This window comes from Grammomys surdaster, unplaced genomic scaffold (assembly GCF_004785775.1).
Source record: "Grammomys surdaster isolate TR1022 unplaced genomic scaffold, NIH_TR_1.0 203, whole genome shotgun sequence".
Classification (NCBI taxonomy): domain Eukaryota; kingdom Metazoa; phylum Chordata; class Mammalia; order Rodentia; family Muridae; genus Grammomys; species Grammomys surdaster.
This window is the reverse complement of record NW_021604648.1, coordinates 936136-956279: the sequence shown is the minus strand read 5'-3', so window position 1 is coordinate 956279 and position 20144 is coordinate 936136. Positions and strand designations below refer to the sequence as shown.

At 40.9% G+C, this 20144-nt stretch overlaps 1 protein-coding gene across 1 annotated transcript in view; it reads right to left on the bottom strand.

Moving 5' to 3' along the window:
- Mrpl48 (mitochondrial ribosomal protein L48) overlaps positions 1-11390 on the bottom strand; it is a 48449-nt gene extending 37059 nt beyond the window's left edge. Inside the window, exons 1-2 of the mRNA XM_028770742.1 lie at positions 11278-11390; positions 3012-3064 (exon numbers count right to left, since the gene is read on the bottom strand). Coding sequence (XP_028626575.1) covers positions 3012-3064; positions 11278-11298 — 74 coding nt within the window. The 5' untranslated portion in view covers positions 11299-11390. The remainder of the gene's footprint in view (positions 1-3011; positions 3065-11277) is intronic.
- Between the last annotated feature and the right edge of the window lie 8754 nt (positions 11391-20144).

The window sequence follows — 20144 nt, the reverse complement described above, 5'->3', positions numbered from 1 at the left end:
TCAGTTGCTAGCACATACAGCAGTTCAGTTGCTAGCACATACAGCAGCTCCTAATTGCCTCCAATTCCAGTTGCATGGAATCCATGCCCTTTTCTAGCCTCCCAGGACAAAAGGCATGCATGTGGTACATACATATACATGCAGGCAAACTATTCATACATGTAATTTTTTTTTAAAGTTCTTTCTCTTCCAGTCCCAGGTGCTTTGGGAGCCAAAGGTTACTATGCAGACATGACCTAGTCTAAGAATCACACCAATCACAACCAATCTCAAAAATAGCACAGAAATGACATCAAGAAATCCAGTTTTAAAGATATGATTCTCTTTTCTGAGTTTGAGGCCAGCCTGGTCTACAGAGTGAGTTCCAGGACAGCCAGGGCTACACAGAGAAACCCTGTCTCAAAAACAAACCAAAAAAAAAAATTATATGTATGTGTGTGTGTGTGTGTGTGTATACACGTGTGTATATATATACGTGTATATATTTATGCATATTATGTGTATATATACACATATGCATATATATACATATGCATATATATATATATGATTCTCTTAAGGATGTCAACCCCAAGTTCCTGAGGAACATGTGCTTTGCCAAGAAGCACACAGAAAGAAAGGCCTAAAGAAGATACAGGCAGACAATGCATAGGCAATGAGGACATGTGCAGAAGCCAAGTCCTTATGAAGCCCGAGGTGGTTGAGCCCACGATGCTGAAGGGTCATACCTCCAGTTAAAGCCTAGGCTTCAGCTCCAGCTCAGGCTCCCAAAGGTGTCCAGGCTCTTGTAAGAATTCCAGAAAAAAAAAAAAAGGCTTCTATGTGCCAATGTGAAGACAGATGGACTGCTCTGACACACCTACACACTATTTGCATACAGTCAGTGCCCTATGCTGTTTTTATAAATAAACTTGAGGCAAAGGCTGTTTATAAATAGACAGACAGGCAAACAAACAAATAATGAGTCTATGAGCTGGGGTGTAGCTAGAAAGGTTGCCTAGCATGTCCAAAGCTTTGGGTTTGACCTTCTAATACTGCAAGAACCAAGAAAAGGAGGAGAGGAGCAAATAGGAGAGGAAGGGAACTGATCTCAATTACTTAGCGCTACAAGAACTCAGGCATTAGTATGAAAAGGTATTTGGAAAATAGCAAGCAACAGGATATGAGTAGAACTTTAATAGGAGATAAGAGGACAGGGAGAAAAATTAAGGCTGGAGAGGTGATACAGAGCCAGATCATGAAACTCCAATAAGCTGTACTGTTTGTTTTTACCTGTGTAGGCAAAAGAACATTTTAAGCACAGGAAGTGAAATGATCAAGCCCGCGGTTTAAAAATTAGCAGCAAGTAAGTGATGAAATGGGAGGAGGAGAGACTGAAGCAGAACTGTGAGGCAGACACTAAGCCTTGCATGACTGGCATAGGCTCTGGGAGGGTAGAAACAAGGACTGCCGGAGCTAGGCTGCACAGGGAAGCAGGAGAGCAGGAGGATCAGATGAGGAGAGATCAGTTTCCTAGTACAGCTGACTAGGAAACTGGAACATTCTAGTTTCTGCGTTTGGAGAAACTTTGAAACCAAACTGTGGGACAGACTTGAGGAAAGCAAATCTGTGATGGAATGCTGACTGAACCATTTCTAACTGTGACATTAGGCAAGATGTCTGATGTCACTGTAACTCAGTTATTTCATCTTTAAAATGCAGGCAATAATATGCCACTCATGGGACTGAAATGCTATCCTAATCTGAGTCAGTTTCCTGTTCTGCAAAATGATGGCATTTGTAATTGTTCTATAATATTTTGTGAAGGTTGGAGTAAAGATGTAAAGTGTCTTGGTATCATTGCAGGTGTTAATCAAATAGTAGACAGATAATGATTGAAATATAAAGAGAATAGAGAGAGAAAGGCTTCAATAAATGTAAATCAATAAAACAAAACAAAACAAACTACTTGGGTTTGAAATCTAATTCTAATTTACACACTCTGTATCATTTTAAGGCAATCGATTTCCCTCTCTCTCTTTTTTAATGTGCATTGTGTTTTGCCTGCATGTTCTTCTGTGGGAGGCTGTCAGTTCCCTTGGAACTGGAGTTATAGACAGTGTGAGTTGCCATGTGGGTACTGAGAATTGATCCCAGGTCTTCTGGAAGAGCAGCCAGTGGTCTTAACTGCTGAGCCATCTCTCTAGCCCCAGATTTCACTTTCTCTAGACTTCAGCTAAGTGCTGTAGGCCATGATAAGGATTATAGAATTCATGTTGAGTAAGATGGTATAATAGTCTTCATCACCAACTTTCCTGACTTTAGAACTACCTAGGATACTCCTCTGGTATGTCTATCAAGGTGCTCCCAGAGAAGTTCAACTGACAAGGAGAGACTGACCTTGAATGTAGGTGGCACTGCCCCATGGGAAGAGATCCCAGGGTAAATAAAAAGAAACAAGGCAAGGCGAGCTGAGCACTAGCTTCCATCTCTCTGTGCTCTGACTGTGCTTACAGTATGACTCCTGTTCCTGAGGCCATACCTTCTCCACCATGATGGACTGCACACTCAAACTTTAAGCCAAACTTATCTAATGATAACACTGAGCCTGTAGTTAATATAGTAGCTTACCGTTGAATACAGTTTGAAAGAATCACTCCACTTTCAATATGAAGGAAGAAAAAGTAAACATGGAGAGAAGATGGGGAGCTGCTTCCCCGGGGCTTAGCAAAACAGAATGCATGAGGCTGAAAACTGGAGGTGAGAAAGGCTTTGGCTCTGTACATGTAACAGTGGAGCCAAAAGGCTCTGTTGATAACTGTGGAGCAAGAAACATAACAGTATCAAGGTAACTCCAAGGTTCTGAGCAAAAGGATGAGCAGAACTGCCTGTTTCTGAGAATGGTGAAGGAGCGATGTGGTAGAAATGAAAAATTGAGCTACTTTGTAGATGCACAGTGAACATAAAGAAAACAACATCATCATGTCAGCTATGGATTTACTGTTAGCTGTGCTTGTCACTAAGATCCTTACCTTAGGAGGGAAAGGCCATGCTTAGAAACAGTATTGGTCCACATGCCAAGCACCTGCAAGAAAACAGTCAGGTGAGGACCCTCACCCTTCAGAATGCCAAGTAGCCCTGTAGCTGGACTTAGCTACTTTGTCAGCTCTTCTTTTTCCCTCCCTGTACCCCTGTGGTTTCACCCCTTATCACTAGATGGGAGAGAAAGAAGGATAGAAGGGAGAGAGAGATAAAGATCCTTGAATCTAATTTCTTTGTTTCTTCTTTGCTTGTAGCTGGTCTTTGCAACTTTGTGGGTTCTTCTTTTTCCCACTCTTTATCCCCCAAACCTCCCTAGCTTCACTCTCCTATCACTAGACAGGAGATAAAGAAGGATAGAGGGGAGAGAAAGAGAGATCTGTGAGTCTAATATCCTTCTTCTTGTTTCTTTTTTGAACATGACTTCTAACAAATTGCAAACAACCCCCCCACCTCACCTATTGCAGTTCTAGCATTAATGTATCCTCTGAAAAGTTCCCAGAATTCCAAATGTCACACAATTGCAGAAACTATCTGCAGCTGGTAAAACCACACCCCTGCTTCATAGCAGCCCCATATTCCCACATCTGGGACTAAAACAAAAACATATTCTTGTAATATGTCTGCTTTTTAAAGAAACAAAAATTCTCATTACATACCTCATCATGAGAGAGAAACCCATGCTATACAAAGCAAAACGTACCAAAGGGTACTTAACTTAGCAAACACCTAACGTGCAAGCAAACCAAGGTCTTTTTTTTTTTACTCTGCCCACTACAGAAAATGCTTACCAAGAACCCTTCTCCCACAATTCTACATCCTGCTTCCCTTTTCCAACTTGATATATTTTTTTCTAACAGGGGCTTTCCTAAATGTTCTTTAATTCTCACACACTGCAAGATAATTGCAACTAAAGCTCAGAGAGGTTTTATTTTTAAAGTTACAGCTAAGAAGACTGTGTCGCTCCAAAGGCTGTCCTCTCTCTCTCTCTCTCTCTCTCTCTCTCTCTCTCTCTCTCTCTCTCTCTCTCTCTCTCTCTCTTTCTCTCTCGGCTCTGACTAAGGCTGTCCCCCCTCCCTCTCTCATGGCTCTGACTCTCTCTCTCACGGCTCTGACTCTCTCTCTCACGGCTCTGACTCTCTCACGGCTCTGACTCTCTCAATAACGACAGTAACAATCATATTAGACAGTAACAATCATATTAGCACAGGTGAGAAAGGACACTAATGAGAGGAGGCAGCCCCGTCTTCACCTCACTCTTGCCCTGCCAGCACCCATCTGAAAGAGCAGCATCTTGTCTTACTAGTGAAGAATGTGGCATATAGAAGTTCTTTTTATAAACTAGGTAACAGACTCTGAATGTCTGTCCTTAAGATCCCGTAACACACACAGAAATTTCTGATCATCATGAGAAACAATTTCAATTCTTTTGACATGTATATGTAAAAAGCGTATTATGCAAAAACATCAAATATCTGAGAAGGCGTCCCAGTCAAAGGATGTATGTCCTAGCCTAAGGATATATGATTACTAAATGTAATATTCAGATGGATCCTGGAACAGAAAAAGAAACTAGCTAAAAACAAAAGAAACCTGAATAAAGTATGGGCTTTCGTTAATAGAAGTATATCAATATGGGTTCACTAATCATACAAACTACTAGTATAATTTTCCCATGTATTTATTTATTTAAGGTAGGAGAGTACATGTGGAGGTCAGAGGACAATTTGAGGAACCTGGTTCTCTATCTGAGGATGACTTAAGGATATTGGTTCTCTATTTCTACCACATGGGTCTCAGAAATCACTCAGGTTGTCAGGCTTGGTGGCAAGTACCTTTACCTGCTGAGCCATCTCACTGGCCCTAAAATGTTAATAATAGAGAATAGAAAAAGTGCGCTCTTTGTGCTATTGACACTTTCTGTAAATCTAAAGCTATTCTAAGACAGTTATTTATTTACTTATTGTTGCTAGAAAACAAATCTAGGTCCTTGTGTACCTTGCCTGCCAGCCCACAAAGTTTCTTTTATAAAAAGCTTCCTAACTGCCAAATACTGTGTTGCATATTAAAAGGAATATAAAAACAAAATGTAACAAGCACGACGAACTTTAAAAGCATTCTATTATATGAAACACAAGCCAGTCACAAAGGACCAAATACTGTATAATTGGTTCCCTTTCTATGAATTATCCAGAATGAGCTGGGGTGGGGTTGTGGTGGTGGTGAATGCCTTTATTCCCAGCACTCAGGAGGCAGAGGCAGGCAGGTCTCTGAGTTGAGGCCAGCCTGGTCTACAGAGCAATTACAGGAGCAAGTCAGGGGTCAGGGGTAAACAGAGAAATCTTGTCTCACAAAAAAAAAAAAAGAAAAGAAAAGAAAAGAAAGAAAGAAAGAAAGAAAGAAAAAAAGAAGCAAAAACCAAACAAAAACCAAAGAAGGAAGCATACCGAGTGGGTGAGTCTATAGGGAAAGGAAGAAGGTTAGCTGCTGCTGGAGTAGGGTGGGATGGGGATGACAGCTAGGAGTATACGTTTGCTCCAGGCCTGAAAGAATGATAAGCTTTCATTAAACCACTAAAAAAAAAAACAAAAACAAAAACAAAAAACCCACAGGCATTATAAGATAATGTAAAAATATATGTTATTAACAGCAAATATGCCTGGCAGGACATCCTGGAAAGAGGGCTGAAGTCCTGAGCTTTTGCAGGTTACAGACTTTCCTAAAGATCTGTTCAAGATCAGGATCCATCTGCAGAGATAAGTGCTCAAAAGGCCCTGATATACAGAAGGCTTACTTACTACCTCAGGAGAGTCACTGAAACCCATCACGACACCCAATGACCTCTATGCTGAGCGATTCTCTTGAGTACAATATGCACAATCAAGTTTTGTTTGGGGAAAAATTTAGAAAGAATTAATAAATGGTCATTCTTGCAGCCATATATTAATCATCCATACCTATTTCACTGAACGCTTGTCCTGTGTCTAAATCACAATGCAGGCCATTTACTAATCCTATTTTATAGTGTAGAAAACCGAGACTAAATCTACCTAAAGTCACATAGTAACTCCCCAAAGCCAGCATACAATTTGTGGGTTTTCTGGCTCTAAAGTCCATAATTTCTCCACTATTCTACACCTCCTGCCCTGAAGGAAAAAATGGTACCTAATAGCACATCACCAGAGGGAGCTGATGGAGTGGTACACTAGGTAAAAGTGCTTACCAGGCAAACCTGACGACCTGAGTTTGAATCGTGGAAGGAGCAAACTAACTCCTGACAACTGTCTTCTGACCTCCACATGCACTCTGTGGCGTGTACCTGTACATGTGATGTACTCATATACATCACACGCATACACACTAGTAATAAGTAAATAGTTGTAAAAGCTGGGAAGAGTCTCTCAAAGAACATAGACTAAAAAGGATGTGAAGAGAAAGAACAAAGGGCAAAGGCGTGATGTCTTTAAAGTACAATTACATCCCACTCTATTATCAAAGACTGTAGGGGGCTGGAGAGATAGCTCAGTGGCTAAGAGCACTTGTTGCTCTTGCAGAGGACTCAGATTTGATTCCCAGCACCTGTGTACTCCCCATTCCAGGAGATCTGATGCCCTCTTCTGACCTTAACAGGTAGCCAAGCACACATGTGGTACACATACAGAAATGTAGAACAAAACACTCATACATAAAATTAAAAATAAGTAAGTTCTACATGGCTTCAGCTGTATACGTAAGAGCGGAGGGCCCTGCTGGGCATAGGTGGGAGAAGAGATCCTTGGCCTCATGAAGGCTGAACGCCCCAGGGGGTGGGAATTTGAGGGTGGGGAGGTGGGAGTGGGGGGGTAGGTAGGGGTACATCCGAACAGAAGGAGGGATGAGGGGATAGGGGGTTCCTGGGTGGGTGGGGGATGGGGTAAGGGGACAACATATGAAATGTAAATAAAACATCCAATAAATAAAAAAAAATAAGTAAGTTCATTTTAAGGGTTTTTTAACTGTATAAAATGTGTATAAAATTTGCTTACCCTAATACTGGCCAGAGTAGGGAACTAAATGCTTTTGGAGCGCTCAAGTTGGCTTCCCTATCACTGGCCACATACCTTAAAGTTACAGCAGTTAATGCAAAGTTCCTTCATGGCCAAAGATCCACTCACATGACAAACAGAATAGAAAGCAAAGTGATCAGAACACATTTCAAACGGGTCACTTCAAATAGAGGAGGCGTTGGGTAAAAAGAAAGATCTAGATGAGACTGTTTTCTCTTTATTTAATTGTTCAGAATCCTGAGTCAATACAATAGCTAAGGATTTAATTATCTAAAAGTCAGACTTAAATAGTTGACACCTTTCTGGAAGTCATTCAAATTGTGATGTGAACTCCTCAGCTCTGGGAAATGTGCTTTCTTTTCCCTGCAATGCCTGGCATTATTTGCTAGAACAAAAGTAATCTATTTTGAGACTGAATCCACAAATACCCTCCACCCCCTCTATTCCCTGCCCAGCACAATCAGCAGATGAACAGCTCTGGCTCTGCAAACAGAAGAGGAGGGCAATAACACCACTGAATGAATGGATCAGGACACAGCTGCGGCAGTGGGCTACAAAAATACTTGTCCTGTGAGCTCTGGAACCAGCAACCAAGAAAGAAGTGTATAGTTACCAAAGAAACAGTCAGGGAAAAATCCGTTATAGAATGTGAATGCCTTCAAATGAGAGAGTCTAGGATGGGTTGTGAAAAGCAGTGGTCCAGGTCCAAGGTGAGCAAATGAGAGCTGGTTTAGGTCTGTTTTAGTTTCTTGAGACATGGTCTCTCTACATAGCCCTGGCTGTCCTGGAATTCACTCTGTAGACCAGGCTGGCCTTGAACTCACAGAAATCCATCTGTCTCTGGCTCTCAAATATTGGTATTAAAGGTGGAAGCTGTTATGGAAATTTAAGAATAGGCTTGTATGTTGCTACTAAAGGGCCATTGTTTCTCCTGTGTCAAGCACTGCACACTTCCTCATCTTTACTCCAACTCTTTGATAGAGTTCCTGTTAGGACACCTGCCTCACGTAAAGATAATCAAGTAAAGATAATTGCAGCTGAACCTGACAATATAAGTTCAATCGCCAGGACCTACAATGGCAGGAGAGAACTGTTTACTGCAGCTTGCCTTCTGACCTCCACATGTATGCCATGGCATGCATATGCCTACACACAAACACACAAAGTTAATATTTTGGGGTTTTTCTTTCTTTATTTTTTCTTTAGAATAACCACCTCTATTTTATGGAATAAAAAATAGGTTTACACCAACTAATGTTATAGGTTTAGCAACAGGTGAAAACACAGATCTGACCATGTCCAATGTTCATGTTTTCCATTCTGCCATGACTACCTGTCAAAACTTAAGCCGGGCTGGCTTCTAGAAGTTAATGAAGCTGGGCAGAGGTGGCACTCAACTTTAATCCAGCACTTGGGAAGTAGAGGCAGGTGGATCTCTGTGAGTTTGATGCCAGCCTGGTCTATGTAGAGCAGTGATTCTCAACCTTCCTAATGCTGTGACCCTTTCATGCAGTTCTGCATGTGGTTGTGAACCCCAATCATAAAACTATTTTGTTGCTACTTCATAACTGTAATTTTGCTTTTATGAATCATAATGTAAATATTTTTAGAGATAGATGTTTATCAAAGGGGTCACAACCCACAGGCTGAGAACTGCTGATGTAGAGAGTTCTAAGCTAGCCAATGCTACAAAGTGAGATTCTGTCTCAAAAAGGAAAAGTTTAATGTTGACAGCTAACAAGTGTTCTAGGTGACCCCACCACTAGGGCTCTTTCCTCTAGCATACCCTCTTGATGCAAAGCAAGTTCTAGTATTACAGAATGGCTCTTATGCTGGTTCCTGGGCTAAAAGATAATGAGACTTGGATTCCAGTTCTTACAAGGTTACTTCTTTCTTTCCTTTTCTTTCTTTCTTCCTTTTTCTTTTCCTTTTAAGATTTATTTATTTTATATTTTTATTGATGTGTGTGCCACATGAATGCACTTCCCACAAAGGCCAGAGAGAGCTTGGGGTGCCCTGGAGTTGAAGTTACATGCAGTTGCTAACCTGTAGTTAGAAGAGTTACAAGTGTTCCTAATCACTGCACCTTTCATGAAAGATCCCTGAGAAAATCAGTCCTTGCTTGGATTCATGCATCAGAAAGTTCAAATTGAACTGGATGAAATGACATATACCTGTAGACTGAACTACTTGATGGACAGAGGTAGGAGAATCACTGGAACCTAGAAATTCAAGGTCAGCCTTGGCAAAAAATGAGATACTACCTCAATAAAAGGAAACAAAGGCCAGGCAGTAGTGGCTCACGCCTTTAATCCCAGCACTTGGGAGGCAGAGGCAGATGTCTGAGTTCGAGGCCAGCCTGGTCTACAGAGTGAGTTCCAGGACAGCCAGGGCTACACAGAGAACCCTGTCTCAAAAAACAAAAACATAAAAGTAGTCTAATTCAAAAGAGAAGGAAGAGCTGAGGAGGCACCAAAACCATTTCCCAGAAGCTTCATGTTCTTCTCACTGTCCTCAGCCAGTTCACATAGAGCTAACACCTCAAGTATTTGAATACAACAATCAGTGCTTTCAAGGCTTTTTTTTTTTTCTAAGTTTTCTCAGAAGTTGATTTTTGTGTCTAGTGTTTCCTTTGGCAGCATTTTTCTACCATGACTGTACTGACTCTCAAAATCTATCTTCATGAAGGTCATTAGGAATACAGATTTTATAACCACTGAGGTTTGGATTTCCACATCTGTTCTGTCAGCTAGAATTGCTTAATAATATATGAAGAGCAAATAAAACTAAACAAATGGCTATAAAATACCAACTTTCTTGTTAGCAACATCCGTCGCCCCTTACAAAACACCCATTCCTATTTACAGTATCCTCTATTGTACTTTTGGGCTTGTTTTTCTTTTACTTTTTGAGGTCGGGTTTCATGTAGTTTAGGTTGGCTTCAAACTCAATCTGTAATCATGGCTGTCCTTGATCCTCCTACCTCTACCTTCCAAGTTCTATGGTTAAAGACACCACTCCAGTGCCTGGCTTTATTAGATAATGGCCTTAGTGCCAGGTTTCTATGGATTCTTCTGCACTATTGCAAATTATATTCCTTGAATACTGATCCTCTCTTCCTTCCTTGGAAAGAAGATAAATAGAACCAGAGAACAGAATGGAATGTTGAAGTTGATTTATTTCTATTATTTTTGCAGCAGACCTGTTATCACAAATTGGCTAAAGAGAACCAGTGGGTTCTTACATGAAGAATGGGGTAAGAAACTCAAATTTAAAGGCATTCAAGGGTAGTTCCACATCCATAAATGGCAATGATCATATTGAATTCATATATACATTATGGATATCTAGTCACTATAATTAAAATTCTATAATTATAATTCTAGTCGCCTGAAATAAAATCCCAATATGAAGAGAATAGGAATGTCAACAACCTAAGCAACATGACACAATTGGAAAAGCCCAACTGAGATCTGTTAAATTTGTTAAGGGAAGAGAAAAATAAGGACCAGAGTTAAGAATGGTAGTTTGGCTTGGGGTAGTGGTGCATGCTTGTAATCCAAGCACTGGGGGGAAGCGATGCAGGAGACTGTGAGTCATGAGCAGTCTGGGCTACATGGTGAGACCTCGTCTCAGAAAAGGAAAAAAGGCTCATCTGGTTCTGCCATAGTCTCTTAAATAATAATATTTTGGAAGCCAAGAGTAACAACAACGAAATGGTTGTTTCATCCTGTTTTATGATATGCTCTTAAATAAGATTTTTGTAAGCAAACGTGTAGTTTATCATTATTGCATTCCTCTTATCACCGAGTAACTTCATTCACATCCCAATCACTTCAGTGAGGAGTCTCAAAGATGATTAAATGTAAAAATTAAACGACCTGCCCAAGGTCAGACAATTTAGGGGGATATCTTGGGTCCTAATTCCGAGAAAGAGAGAGAGAGAGAAAGAAAGAGGGGGGGGAGGGTGTGTGCGCGCGTGTGCTCTTCCTTTCCTAGGCACTGGGCAGCGAGGGTAACAAGTGGAGGGGGCGTGGCACGAAACTGGAAAGCTCGCCCTGGCAGAGGGAAGAATTGACAGTGAAGCGCCGCAGGGACTACTGGGAAAGGCCTGTTCGCAATCCTATGCCTGAACGTCTGCACGCAAACACCTTCCAGCTCTGCTTTCCCTTCCGCTTTCCTCAGCGCCCTACGTGCGCGGAATCTGCGTTACCTTTCCCAGGGTTCCGTTCATTCTCGACCACTGCGGCTTCTAAGCAAAACGAAGATCCGCCCTAGAAATCAGGACCCCGAGGCTTCCGAAAATGCGGCCGAAACGGTCTTCATCAGGTCCGTCCACAAAATCCGACCGAGACTCTTTCTACTACCGCAGCATCTTAGTTCCGGAAGTTTTTAAAACCTAAGAGATAGAACGCTCCCCAGATTCCACCCTCACTCCAGGTCCTGTCACCTTCCCTGTGATTTCTCTGGGTAGTATTAGTTGCCATCTTTGTTACCGAGTGCTTTTAACATAATTTTGGTATGAGACTATATGTTATTTAATGTCTCTTTTCTATATTCGATTGAATTCCTTTAGGACACATATCCTGTCTGATTAATTCATTCCAGCGTCTAGTATGCAAATCTTGACTTGTAACTTCGACTTTGGAGCTGATTAACCCCAAGTGAACCTTCCTAGCATCCCATATCCTCATACTAATTAAAAATAATTATCCTTTATTGAGTGGCCATGGTATGCAATACTTTGTGTTCAGTAGCTCACTTTTTTCTTCACAAGTCTCTGGGAGAGAAACTGCTCGATTTTACAGACAAAGGTCTCTCAGGGTGGACCAGGCTGGCTTTGAATTTGTATTTGCCTCCAACGTGCTTTGATAACAAGCTTAGGCCACTAAACCCAGCTACCAACTATTTAATTAGCAATACCTTTTGCCAGTCCTTTGATAGAATCCTGGGAACTCAAAAATGAATAGTTCATGGTTTAAATGGCACATTTAAATTATTATAGAGCAATAAGAAATTCATGTTATCAAGATAGGCGTATAAACTCTGTGTACAGAGGGAGTACATGAGTACATAATAAAGTTAGCATTGGGGAAATAACAAATATGCAATGGTTACTTTATTTATTTTGCTACGGTTGGTGTTTTAACAAAGAAAACATGTAAAAACTAGTAAATAAGGCCTGGAGAGGTGGGCAGCAGTGGGTCATGCCTTTAAATCCTGGCACTGGGAGGCAGAGGCAGAGTGGATCTCTGTGTTCAAGGCTAGCCTAGTCTACAAAATGAGTTGCAGGACAGCCAGGGCTACATAGAGAAAACTTGTCTGAAAAAAAATGAAATAAACAAAAACAAAAATAAAGGGCTGGAGAAATGGCTCAGCTGTTAAGATCTCTTGTGGATCTTGCAGAAGAGCTGGGATAAGTTCTCTGCCCCTAGATCAGAGGACTCATAGCCTCCTACAACTCTACCTTTGGGGATTCAATACCCCATGCTGACTTCCTCAGATACCTGCATTTACAGACACAGACACATATGCACATAAATAAAAATAAAATCTCCTTTAAATGGTAAATATGAATTGGGCTTCAGTGATGGTGTATGGTTTGTTGTCAGCATTCCTTCCAATATCCTAATGTTTCATCTATCTTAGAATGAAATTCCAAAAACTCACCAACATTGCTGTAGATAAATCTATTTCTCCCATGTAGGGCAAAAGACAAGGAGACTAATATGGTCAATATTATGTGCCAGCTTTACTGAGCAATGTAGCAACATCATTCTGGATGTTTCTGTTATGATATTTTGGGATGAAAGTAACATTTAAATGAGTAAAGTGCCCTCTCTAATGGGAGTGGACCTCACTCAAACAGTAGAAGGCCTAAATAAAACCTAAATGCTGCCCCTTCCTCAAACAAGAGAATTTTTCTACTTGATTTCCTTTGACATGGGATATCATTTGTTTCCTGCCATCCAACTCAGGCTGAAACATAAAACCTTTCTAGTGGGCTGGAGAGATGGCTCAGCGGTTAAGAGCACTGACTGCTCTTCCAGAGGTCCTGAGTTCAAATCCCAGCAACCACATGGTGGCTCACAACCACCCATAATGAGATTCGATGCCCTCTTCTGGTGTGTCTGAAGACAGCTATAGTGTACTCATAAATAAAATAAATAAATCTTTAAAAAAAAAAAAACCTTTCTAGTTCTGAATTTTGCCAGCCTTCAGAGTATAGCTACATTTATCAATATTATAGCTCTCAGGCCTTAACGCTCTACTGTGTTTCCAGCTTGGCAATTCACCCTGCAGATCTTGGTACTTCTCAATTTCCATAATAATATGAGCTGATTCCTTACAATAAAACTTTAGTAGTTAGATGATAGATGAGTATACATATACATAGGCACACATTTATGTATATATACATATGTCTGTACATACATGTCCTCTTTAGCTTTATATCTCTGGAAAACCACAACTAATACAGATTATTTAAAGAGACAAGTTCATGGCTAAATGATGCATTGAACTTAATTGCATCACTCAATACAAAGTAGCTTTTCTTAGTTATTATTAAGCAACAAAATGTCAGAGTGGCTGACATAGAGGAAATCTGCTCTGAAAACTGAGGTTAGAAGTTAGATTTATAAATCCTTCCCTGAAATGAAATGAAGCAATCAGCATAAGGACCTAAGTCCTTATGATCTTTTATAGCCTGCAAGCTCCCAGAGACAGGTTGCATCTCAATCTTCACATCCTCTGCATTTACTCCAGGATTAGTTTATGGTAATGTGTCAGGTAGAACTGCTTAGATTCTGGAATTCTTGTTGCTGTTTTGTTTTGTCTGAGACAGGGTGCCATGCATCCCAGGCTCACCCTGAACTCTGTAGATGAGCCTGAGCTTTAGCTCCCTCTTTCCTCTCTTTCTTCTCCACATAATACATTTCTATAATGTGTGTCTTGTTTACAGCTCTGCATAGAATCAGGCTCAATCTTGCCTCTATCATTAACTTTAGCACGTCTTTTCTTGCCTCTATCATTTATCTCCCCCTCTGTCTTTCTGTCTCTGCCTCTCTCTCCATCCCTCCATCTCTCTCCCCTCCCCGCTCCTCCACAACCTTCCTCCCCCCTCTGTGTTTTAGAGAGACCTGTAGAATTTTAGGAGACTTCCAAGAACACTTTCTGAGTATTGGGATTACAGGTATGTGCCACTAGGACAGAACTTAGGACTTTGTTCGTGCTACCAACTGAATCACATCCCCAATCCAAATCTTAAGCTTTAGAGGCCAGACAAAAAGTAAGTCAATATACAAAAAAAAGGTAAATGTTTAGGAAATTTCTGGTCATAGATATATAAAAATGCTTTCTAGGACTTGGCATGCATATTTATAATCCCAATACACAGTAAGTAGAGACAGGAGAATGAGACATTTACAGCCATTCTCAGATACATAACAAGTACCAGGCCAGCTTGGGATACAAGAGACCTTGCCTCAAAAATAAATAAATGACAGGCTGGGAAAGATTGTTCAATGGATGAAGGTACTGAATGCCAAACCTCACAACTTGAGTATAAGCCTCAGAACCCATGTGGTGGAAGGAGGGAGAGCCAGAATCTGAGAATCCAAAAAGTTGTCTTCTGACCTACACACACACACACACACACACACACACACAAACACACACACAGAGAGAGAGAGAGAGAGAGAGAGAGAGAGAGAGAGAGAGAAGTACACTCATGGCCACCCACATGTGCACACAGAAAATTTAAGTGAATAAATACAAATGAAAGCTTTCTTGAGGAATCCAAGACAACAACATAGGCCACTTTCCAGGAACCTGTACACTTACCCAGCTTCACTTCCCACACTTTTCAACACACATGCTATTCCTAGGCCAAAATAAAGGCGTAGAGTTTTCCAAGCATAATACATGCTCCCATACTTCCTGCCTTTTCACCTACAATCTCCTTTGCTAGGAAGACATTTCTTCACTCATGTACCTGAAAAATTCCCACTCCTCTTTCAAAGCACAAATCAAATGATGCCTTTCCTAGCTGTCATCTTACAGCCATTTCCCAAGATTGGTGTGATGCCTTTTCTGTACTTTCTAGTCCTTTTCCCAGGTCCCTAACACAGCATACTGTATGCTGCTCCTCTCCAGATCTTCTCCATTGAACAGGGAGCGCCTTCAGAGGAAGAATATTCCTCATTTTTCATAGTGTCTTCAGCAGTTGCCATGGACCACAGAGCATGATAAGGTTTCAACAAATGTTGAATAAAATTCTACATATATGAATATTTTAAAGTTCTTAGATATAATTATAGCTTTTTAGATTTTCCCAGAATCTTCAGTCATATACAAACATACACATAGAAATAACTGTGGAGGAGGCTGCAGATATAGCTCAGTGGCACAACACGCGCCCAGCATATACAAGGGCCTAATTCAATTCCCAGCACACACAAAAAGTGGCCTTTCTAGATTGATTTTTACAAGCTAGCTTCTTTTAAAAGGCTCTTTTAAAATAAACTTGCTCTAGTCCCCAGCACAACCACATCAGAGAAAGCCTTAGGGAACAAAAGAACAAAGGTAGGCCCTTTAAAAGATGATGTTTCATCTCAAGTCAAACTTCCTTTAAAGCAGTAATTCTATGGCCACCTATAATAATAATAATAATGTCTGCAGTGGTGCCCCAAAGCTCTAATTTATGGATTTAGTGAAAATATAAAAAGTAAGTTACCTAAGACTACAAACTAGATCAACTTTAGCAAGTCTTTTCTGCTTCTGTATTTCGGCACAAAGGAAGTCATACTTAAAAAGAAAATGCATATATAAAAGCTCAGAGATGGAAGAGGCCTGGCTACCAAGAAAAACCCAGAGAGACAGCACTACCTCCCAGCCGGTCCTTCACCAGCAGTTTTCTGTTTGTTCAGGGCACGGCTGTGTAAGCAGTGATTACTCCACCCTGGAGAGAGAACTAAATGATGAAAGAGGTGGCAAGAGGGAAGCCGGGTGAGTAGTGGGATCACAGAAAGGAGAACGAGGAGTACAGGGGACCACCAGCAAGGAAGCTCTATGTGCATGCCCAGAATAATCTTCCTAGATGACTCAGTTGCCAATGTGGGGACACTGCAGAGGATACTGAATACATGGCATCTGAGAGGCTATCTCCATCTACCTTCCTCCCATGCAGTTTAGGCTGGCCTGTGCTAAATCACTGATTAGCACTTACACATTACAACATGAGGCAATATTTCTTGCTGGGTGAGGTGGCTCAAATCTTTAATCCCAGTATTGGGAAGCCAGAGGCAAGTGGATCACTGTGAACTTGGGGCAAGCCTGATCTACATATAGTAAATTCTATGCCAAAGAAAACACTGTTGCAAGCAAAAAGGAATCCTTGGTATTGCTGTTACCCAAGGCCCCAAAGCCACATATATACTGAAAAAAAAGACGCGTGAAAGTCGTTATCATGCTACAGCAAGCCACTCAGAGCCTCTAGCATATACCACTTGTGTGACACCCTAAAACCAGAAGATGGGTACTGTGTATGGGCGTGTGTGTTTCTGGGGATCCAACGCAGTGCTCTATGTATGCTAAACAAGCATTCTACCACTGAACTATACCTCCATCACTGTTTCTTTTTATTTTGTTTTTATTACTATAAGGGGCTAGAAAGATTGTTTTAATGTACTCTGGAAACAACATTAAAAGAAATTTTCCTTCTTTTTCCTGGTATTTGATGACATAGAAAATTTCTCATTTATTAAATATCCATTGTCTAATGGAGGATGACTCTGAGCAAAGTACATGATATGTCTATATCTATAAATGAAAATATAATGAAACTCATTATACACAAGCTAAGCAAAATAAAAATAAAATAGGAATGTAAGATAGGAAGATTGGGAATTCAAAGACAAACATAGGTAGATAGTGAACTTAAGGCCAGCCTGGGCTACATGAGACGCTATCTCAACATAACAAACAAATCATACTGAACTTTATCCGTTCCTTTATCCACAGAGCCACACAATAGAGACCAAAAGCTACTAAAAGTTATTTCCCTCCAGTCAAATATGAGAACAAACCCATGTAAAATGTCCATTTAGCTACATACCATGGTGCATACTGATAGCCCCAGAAGCTGGGAAGGCTGAAGTAGAGATATCCCTTGAATCCAAAAGTGTAACACCAGCCTGAAAAACCCAGTAAGGCCTTGCCTTAACAAGGAAAAAAATGGTTGTGATGTAGCAAGAACAGAGCACTTACTAAGCACAGCATGCATTGTATGTACAAGACCCTGGGTTCCATTCCCTACCCCAAAGGAAAAAGAAAGAAAACTGTCTCCTAACCCTGCCTTGTGCAATTAGAGTGTAATGCAAGTCAAACCACATACACACACCTAAGAAGATCAGAGTTCAAAATTGTAACTTTTTTCTTCCTGTCACTTGAGAAATACTCGGTACAACTCAGAGGGGTGACACAATTCGTAAAAGGACTCAGTTTTGAAAAGGCTTTGCTTGTTAGATATTCTTTCTTCAAAGGTCATTACCACCCCCAAAACACGAGGATTCAGTTTCTCAAGATTCTTTTAGTCTAGAACTGCTGAAACTATAAAGTCTTAAAGGACCTCAAATCTTGGTGAAATTATAAAGTCTTAAAGGACCTCAAATCTTGTAAATTCTTGTGGAACAACTTTACAAAGGGCTGAAGCTATGAACAGCCAGACAGCTGCTACCTGACGAGCTCACTCCTTTAATACTTAATTAGGAAACATAAAAATTGTTACAGTCACCCAAGGAATACGTCATCCTATCCATTCAATTAAAATGACAAGCTGTATGCAACCAACAACACCTAAAATCAATTGGTTCCATTGTTTTAAACAGGAAAAATAAATAAATAAATAAATAAATAAATAAATAAATAAATAAATAAATAAATGGTGGTAAAGGTTAGTATTGCTTCCGATTGGGTGGAATAATACATTGTTTTCCCGTCCTTTTCCTAATTCCTCAGATTCCTAGAATATGCCCGTACGTTCATAATCATACATATATATATATGAAGTTCAAACGTGTCAAGCCACACCTGGCGTTGCCAATTCATCTGAGAGGTTGCAAGTCGGAGATGACTCATTTTAAAGGAGAGGGAGTGAGACAACAGAGCTTTTACTAGTCTGGGTTTGAGGGGGAGGGACAGTTCCTCATCAGAGTGGAGACTGCTCTGCTCTGCTAGAGTTCAACCCGGAAGCGCTGACGCTGGCACAACACTGGGCAAAATCCAGCCTTCGCGGCTGACGATAACGTGGCAGCTGCAGCCCTCCAAGGCTCAGCTGGACAAGTCCACCCCACCTCCCACACGCTTGTGACAAGGCTACCTCCACCCCACTCCCCCTTGGTTCACGGGAACTCATTTTGTCTCCGAGGGCCCGCCTCTCTAGGGAAGGGAGGGGCGTGTCGCCTTGATTGGGATTTGAGGTGGCCATGCTGAGTGTGGCCAGCTGAGGTGGGTGCGGCAGTTTTCTCTAACTGCCGCGGACTCTGCCCCTGCTTCTTGGTTACAGCTCTCCGGACCCAAGGAAAGAAGTGATTTCCCACCAAAATCATGGTTAATTGAGAACTAATGTTTGCATCAAGTGCACTTGTCTCTGGTACCGCCCCTGGAGGCCAGTGGCTTTGGTTTTCTAGAGATGATGTCATCCCAAAGCCTCTTCCAGGTCCTAGTGCCTACTTAAAAATTGAGCTCTTGGCGACGGGGCAATCAAAATAATTCATTGTTCAAACCCAGAGAGTCTAACAGTTTATTAATAACAATTAGTGAGAGATGCGTAAAGTGAACCCTTTGTGTAGGGTTTATAACTGCACAACTTTGAGACCCCCAGTTGTAAGCGTCTCCCTCCCCAACAGTGGACAGACAGACAGACAGACACACACACACACACACACACACACAGAGAGAGAGAGAGAGGGGGGGGGGAGAGACAGAGAGACAGAGAGACATACGTAAAATACATGTAAAATTTCCCATTTTAAGCATAATATCCCAAATGTTTAACAATCGTCGCCATAATATAAATTTCTTCCATCACTGCAAACAGAATTTTTTATTTTTATTTATTTATTTTTTATTTTTTTATTTTTTTATATTTTTGGTTTTTTCGAGACAAGGTTTCTCTGTATAGCCCGGGCTGTCTGGAACTCACTCTGTAGACCAGGCTGACCTCGAACTCAGAAATCCGCCTGCCTCTGCCTCCCAAGTGCTGGGATTAAAGGCATGTGCCACCACCGCCCGGCGCAAACAGAATTTCTATAACCATGAAAGGCTAGTTCCCCTCTAGTCCTTTCCTCTAGCTCCTGGTAATCTTCAATTTATGCCTCCAGCAATTTACCTATAATAGATATTTATAAAAGAGGACTCATCTCTGGTTTATTTGCCTCACGTCAGTGTTTTTCAAGATTAATCTATGCAATATGTCATATTTTATTCAATTTTATGGCTGAACAACATCTTTTATGAATATATTTCTATTTGTTTCTTTTTGTCTTCCTTTGTTTAAGATCAGATCTCATGTAGCTCAGGCTGTCCTAGAACTTGCTGGGAGTCAAGGATGACTAGGAATTTCTGATGTTCCTTCTGGGATTACAAGCATGCATCCCCATGTTACCAATATTTGATTATCTAGTCTTCTGTTAATGGACTCTTAGGTGACTTCGGTCTGTTGACTATTGTGAATCTATATTAACTTCTTTCTCCAAAAGAACAAGATTTATCTCATAATTTAATGAATTTTCTCTTTATGTTTCATGATGGCTAAGTCCCAAAAGCTGAACCACTGTTGATATAAGTATTTTTACTACTATACCATATCAGTTTCGAGATGAGTACTTAAGTGTAGGCTGGAGATGGAAATTCTGGAGTCATCAGTGAATCAGTAGTAGTTCTGATAATAAAGATAATGGCAATCACTTAGGTAGAGTATAGGCTAAGAAAGATGGGATAGACTTCTATAGAACAGCCTCTCTCTCTCTCTCTCTCTCTCTCTCTCTCTCTCTCTCTCTCTCTCCCTCTCTCCTTCTT